This window comes from Opisthorchis viverrini, assembly GCF_000715545.1.
Source record: "Opisthorchis viverrini unplaced genomic scaffold opera_v5_71, whole genome shotgun sequence".
NCBI lineage: Eukaryota > Metazoa > Platyhelminthes > Trematoda > Opisthorchiida > Opisthorchiidae > Opisthorchis > Opisthorchis viverrini.
The window spans coordinates 372,485-379,552 of NW_008751727.1; the positions used below are offsets into that span (position 1 = coordinate 372,485).

The following is a 7,068-nucleotide window of genomic DNA, read 5'->3' on the forward strand; positions in this document are numbered from 1 at the left end:
ATATATATATATATATGAAGCTGAACAAAAAGAGTGAACAATCTAAACGAGCATGATTTTTGTACGAAAGCTTTTGTAGAACTCTTCGTTATGTGAATAGGACTGTGTGATGTTCACGAACTTTGGGATATCCCTGTTGAGCAATCCTGATTGGAGGCACTAACCGAACATACTTTAGAAGTCAAGGGCCACCACATGACGCTATTCAAACAACTAACAGAGGAGGGGAAGCAACCTCTACCAGGACAAAAGGCCACTTGATTCGTTCGGGTTGATATTTCCCTCCGGACCCTAAGACGATAAAGAATCAGCGATGCCAGAAGCCTTGTTACAAGAGGAGTCAGACCAACACCAGTATGATTATTGCATTCGCTGTGATTAAGCTTTCTGAATATGGTCACTTGTTGACTTACAGGAACTGTCTGTGACACTGTCTTTCCCCCATATGGAAGCAAATAAATTAGACAACTACTAGCTGATAAGTGTATTACCATCCCTGAGGGAGGCGGATGGAAGTGAGCCAAGACCAGGAGCTGAGTGAGGATATACAGTCATGTATGTCCGAAGTTGAAAGGGATTTCATATTCACCGTCAACTCACGAGGACTTTCCGATGACAAATCACGTAGTCGGGTGCAACACAAATCTGCCCACAATTGAGGGTTTTCATCGCCATGATCCGTTTGGCCGCCATCACCAGATCGACATTGGAATCGACGTAAACAGGGCTTGGAGAAAGAAGTTAAGTGGAGAGGTTATATAAAGTAGATCCTCTCTGGGCGAGACATTGACAAAGAACATTAAAGAAGTATCACCGAATCGGAGATGTCCATTGCGGAAATGTATAACCGGCAGTAAACCATGATCTCAACATACGGCATATAAAATTGTTCGAAAATAAGCAGCAGAAGGCGTAGCGGCCGCACTCTGTGTTTACTGAAGCACTCCTTACACATTCATTTGTATGGGTGGTTAACAGATACATGCAAAATACCTATTTGGTGGCCTCCCAAATGAGGCTTTCTTTCATACAGAAACCTGTCATCGTTCGGGAACTTTTCGCTTAAACTGATGTGCAGAAAGCCGAACTCTCCCCTGCAAAGAGACTCGAAAATTTTGGCACTACTTCTTTCTAACGGTGATGACCTTTTTCAGAAATCGGGGAATACAAACATTATTTCGCGAGCTGATATTGTCTTGGTGGATGTTTCTGATACTGCCTAGTGATAAGAACAGCTGAAACTTCACTGAATAAGAGTGGTCTTATGATTCGTGTGCAATACAGGAGCGTAAGGTCACCGATAGTTGATTCATTTATTTCGACCAATGTTAAATACAGTTCGAAGTATTGTGACAACAAACGCTCGATTCTGTGGCCTATACTCCATCTGAGTGATCTAGGCCCTGAAATGAAAATGCCATGGAGAACTTGTTCCTTACTGTCAGAGATGAACGATGATGAGACCGTGGATGATCGAAAACTGTTGGTAGAAAAGTGGTGATACTGCAAGTCGATATCTCATCTGCAATGAAGGAAATCAAGACGGGGAGTTTTGAAATACCAAAAGAGCTCACATGGGACTGCTAGTTTTCATGAATGATAGCGCAGCGACTGTTTTTGCGTTTCGGATGTCCTAATAAACAAGCATTCAAAAGTCAGGAAGGATGTGTATCGTTCAGTCCTTCAGGACAGAGTGCGAGCTCTTGAATATTGCGTATACTAACTGATTTTTCCATACGTGATTTACAGTATTCGTGATCAACAAAATACCATTGCGATTGGACGAACCGCACATTAAGACGACGCTTATGGAAGCGTCCAGTGCAGTGACGTTCCACAATAAATTTGATCCAACTGCGTCAGTATCGTACACTTCAAACGCGTTATAACTCTACCAGGATATGGAATGTACTTGAAGATGTACGCAACCGAATGCAAAACACCTGCACTAGATATCGAAGGGTTCATGAGAGAACTAAATAAACCAGAAACGGATGTTATGCCAACCCTACTTGCGAGTGCCTGAGAAGCGTATCTACCAAGTTCTACAAGCACACAGTGGAACAGCCAATCGATACAAACCTAAGCCTTAATTTTCTTTTCTGGGCCATAGGACACATTCCAGCTATGAGGATGCTCTGCGAGTGATGTCCAAACGGGTTGTGACTTCGTTCTTAGCCTGGCCTTTGGGGAGGATGGTTGAGCCGAGGTACCTGAACCCGTAAACATTCTCTACCGCCACTCCGTCTATTGCAGAAGGTCCGTTATAGTTGGGTGCCATTGGAGAATTCGGTTTTGGGGCGTTAACCTCAATGCTAACAAAAGGAATGTACTACTGAAGAACTGCTGTTCATCGTGTTCATCTGCAGCGAGAAAACCTATATCGAGGTCCGTGATCGATACATTCCGTCCAACCGCTAACCCGCAGTTTCCACCGACAGCTTGGCGTATTATACAATCAAGCGCAAAGTTGAACAGTTTAGGCGGTAGCGGACATTTCTGTCAAACTCAAAACGATTCATTGCCATATATACGGAGATGTGCTCTCGTGGCTGCGTAGTAAGATCTCCCAACCTGATAAAATTCGCAAGGATACCATTCGATTCCAAAATATTCCAGAGTGATTCTCGGTTCGCAGAGTTGAACACCATCCGGAAGTCGATGAAGCAAACAATATTGGCTGTTGGTGTCACTGTTCTAAAGCACAGTGTAGCGTGAAGATATGGGAGAACAAGTCTGGTTTGATGTGTTGCTTGAATGTCGCTTGATAGCAAGGAGATTCAAAAGCAGGGTGAAATATTTTAGGAGCTACATCTAATAAGTTTACTCCACAACAGCTGCCACAAAAACAGGGTGGAGGCGCATCCACCAGATGAAAAGGTTTCACAGTCCAAGGCTAAACAGAAAAGCTCACGCACTGGTCGGGGAAGTGTAATAGTGCATGCTTTATAAACCTAGGATTTCAGCATACCAATAATCTCAGCTAGTTCTTCTTTCGTTGGATGGCGTTGTACGGCGGAGGGGACTCATTCGAGGGTGAGAACGTGGGCTGATACGTGCGATTAACAAGCTTTTTGAAAGGCTTTGGTCGTTGGAGAAGTTTCCAGCTGGTGCTGGAATGATCCCCGGATGTAATGCGTAGAGTGGGCTGAACAGATAACCGTCTTGCGGAGGCTCGTCAGGGGACTCAAAATAAAGTAGGATTCACCGAAAACTGATGGAGTTTCCGTGGTGGTTAAGCAGCGACTTCGATCGTTTTTTGACCAACTTGACTGAATGACGATGGAGTATGCGGTAGTCCGCCGCGTTTGATAATTTCGCCCCCTTAGTCTGAATTCGCAACCGCATGACGCACCCTGAGATCCAGTCTTTGTCAATGTGACGTAATTTTTAAGTGACCAGTGGCAGCAACCTGAATCCTGCCTTTTCTAAGCAACCATTGTGTACCAACACCATCAAGCAGTACAGGACATACTTCGAGTGTTTCGCGGATGGCGTCGGATTGAGTTACCGCCAATCCAGGTAGTCGAGAACAATTCCAAACAGGACGAGTTTCCAGGTGAGTCGTCGGGTGGAGCCTAGGCTTTCCTCACACGAGAGTGCGGTCTGATTCTCTTCGGTTCCTAGGTTTTGCTCATCTGAGGGAACGGGAATACTCTACACATGGGGCTCATCTAGATCCTACTAGGATCTAGTCAACACAGTGAGCTGTGCGACCATCAGTTGAGTGCCAAGTTATTAGGGTGTTGGAAGCACACGTTGGTGGCGTTCAACCGATTGAAGTCGGCAAAATTAAGAAGCCTATGGTCACTTTCACAGCGAGAGTCAAGACAGTGCTTTCGAAGAATGAGGGGCATCGAGGCATCGCACAGTTTGGTGGTAGCATTCTGGTCACCAGGGGCTACAAGCAAGTCGCGTCTCGGTATCGTATCAGTAGCTGCTTGGAGTGGTCGTAAAACACGTCCTGATGTGAGGCTCTGAACCGTGTGTCGATGTGTATATGATGGTGGTGTTGAAACGTGAGAGGTTTTGAATGACCGATTGTTCGAATACCAGTAGCGTTTTGAGCGCGATTATATTGTATTGACCACGAGTGTCTTAAGGATCAGTGATAGAGCCAGAAGGAGCGGTCTGTTCTAGAAATTTGGACTTTATGGAAACCGTGTCTAGTTATATAGACTGGACAAACGCATTATACCGACCGCATAATTGTGAAGGGCATGCACAGCTCGAGGTAGTTCAGGGGTAAACCGCCTAACCGGAAGGTCTGTGGTTCGAATCCCACCCTCACATAACTGAGGTGTCTGATTTCGAAGTTCAGGGGTCGCCTAACCGGAAGGTCCGGTGGTTCGATCCCACCCTCACATAACTGAGGTGTCTGATTTCGAACTCGAGCTGAAAGAAGAAAGTTTTGGTAGAGCAACTAGCATGCCCTTTTAGAGGAAAAGGCAGTGTAATGGAACGTCAGGAACGCTGTATGGACTCACGAATACTGCGTATTTCAGTCTACTCTTTTCTACTTGCTTTACTGTCTTTGTAACCAACGGACTATCGGAGTGGTACACGAACCGCACACTGAGGCAGCGCTGCCGAATGCCCACGGAATTTCCCCTGTTATTGTATCATTCTCCTAATTTTCCCACTAAAGTTCGTTCAATTGCGTCAGTCCCCTGCATCGAAAGCATTACACTTGAAAGCAGGTGTTTCATCCAACAAACTTCAAGTCAACACAAGCACACATAAAAATAGCGTATTTCTGTCCAGTTGCCAATCGCTCACGGAAATAAGCCTTGAAACGAGATCACCACAAGTCTGGCTTGAGAGGAATAGGGGTTAGTTTGCAGCGTGCTGATAGTTTACTCGGTTGTCCCCCCCCCTTCATCAGTTGTCAAAATAAAGCATTGTCATGGAGCCAGCAGCTTGGTCTCACTTTTCCACAATCTCACGAGTAGGAACGAACGGCGAGTAAATAGCGGAAAGAAGACTAGGTCTCGACAATGAGATAGGTTTCGCACGTCGCTGACTGGAGAATGTAAACCAATGGAAAGCACAAATTATCGTTGAATGTTAATGAGTGAAGGGTATGCAGGCCGAGCAGCAGCCCAACTAGGACAGCATTACTCCTTAGTGAGTCGCATACAAGATCCTTGCCGTGGAAGTTAGGTGGATGAATACATACGAGAGAGAAAAAACAGTCCGCTGAATGAATGGGTTGCAACCGATTCCCCAGGCGGTGACCAAAGGGATAGTCTAAGAGGAGCAAATGACTAAGGGGTCAACTTAGAACCAACAGAATGGACGTCGGGCGGATGTGCAGCGGAGACAGAAACGCGTGAACTTGGTAGGTTTGAATGCAGCCCCGTCCAACGAACCTCAAACATGAGTGTTTGTAAAGTTAGCTTCAATGTACTTTTCAGATCACCACCGGTCCGGAATGACGTAGAATTTGTGGAAGAATAGGTCTTAGAAATGGGAAGGGCAACATCAAATGCATGGAGCGGATACAGCCGGAAATAGGAAGACAATGTGGGAGAGGAACAATTATGTTAACCCTGTGGATCCAGCGGAGGGTACTGTCAAGGGATAGCTGAATCCGAATGGGTTGCTAGAATGTTTCCGCCAAGTTCGCCAAGTCGGATGCAGTCCGTAGTTGGCCGTTTGGCAGTCAGGTCATTGTGCCTTTCTCGATCGAAGGCTTTCAAAATATAGAGTAACAGTTTAGCTGCACCAGACGAATTCTGGACAGGAGGACTATAATGTAATAGGTACGCCAATAGGTCAACATTACGACAATGGCACATGAACCCATACTGGTGACCGCTCAGGAGTCTGTTTGTTGACTTCCTCATCATGCATGGTCGAGATATCCGAAGGAACTTCGGACTAAATAGGAATGATGGGGATAGGGCGGTGGTTGTGTGAGTCAGATATACAGCTGAACTTGTGAGAACGGGTTGGGCCGAAACCATCCCAAAACAGAAGAGGCAAGATGATTGGATGGAACACAGAAGAAATAGGTGGAAAGGCCATCCTGACCAGGAACCCAAGTGTTTAGTGGCGAAAATATCGTGGACATGTAGGAATTCGTAGAAATAAGACTCCGCTTAAAGTCAGACAATGGTAATACAAGTAACAGCTGGGCGAAGCAAGTTGCTTTGGTGTGGAGGAACTTACCACTTGCCTCCCAGTTCCAACGTTACGGGGGTAAGAAATTTGGCAGCAGCCGTATACACAGCTCGACCACCAGCGGTGCCCCCCGTGTACATTATATGATCAAATCGCTCCGAGGCCAACAGCTTCTGGCACACATCAACGCCACCACAAAGCACTTGGCAAATTTTCTATGAAGAAAAACAGTGTATTAATTACTCACATTCGAATGGACAGTATAGGTGATATAGTAAGAGATTTAGGCGACGAACTTGGGCCAGCAAGTCATTCGAAACGGTGTATTTGGGCTGTAAAGTTAACTAATTACTTCTTACTACGCGACAAAAAAAATAACCAGAACATAACCGAACTCTTTTCAGAGGGGTTTGCATTCGAAACATTTGGGCTGTAAAGTTAACTAATTACTTCTTACTACGCGACAAAAAAAATAACCAGAACATAACCGAACTCTTTTCAGATCAGAGTGGTAAACAATCGGTGGATTTATTGCTGGGCAACGTTTCGCTTTTGACACAAAAGCTTCGTCAGGCCAAGTGAGTAAGTAAGTAGGTTGATTGGGTTTTTAAGGCAGTCAGGGAACCAATCCGTGAGATTCCTTATGACTAGTGACGTGATCAGTGCTGGGTGTTCAGTCTGATGTCCCTGTTTGTTGATTAGTGCGATGACTAAGCTTTACGATAGATCGGTTAGGGGGAGTTCGTCTTTATGATGAACCCGGATTTTTTCAGATAGAGCCAGACGAAGTCCTGGCTAGTTTTGACGTCAATTCGATGTATACCAACGTCCCTAAAGCGGACGCTGTGGAAGTAGCGAGAAGACTTTTACTGGCAGACACAACGCTGCAAGAACGAACGCAACTCTCCGTAGACGAGATAGTTGAAGGCATAAAGGTATGCC

The 7,068-nt window shown here is 45.5% G+C and overlaps 1 protein-coding gene across 1 annotated transcript in view; it reads right to left on the reverse strand.

Annotated features, from left to right (window-relative positions):
• The window catches only part of T265_13487 (hypothetical protein), a gene marked incomplete at both ends in the record, with an annotated part of 26,939 nt that overhangs the window by 16,290 nt on the left and 3,581 nt on the right, over positions 1-7,068 (reverse strand). Inside the window, 2 exon segments of the mRNA XM_009169102.1 lie at positions 601-727; positions 6,175-6,341. Of these exon segments, the coding sequence (XP_009167366.1) occupies positions 601-727; positions 6,175-6,341 (294 nt within the window).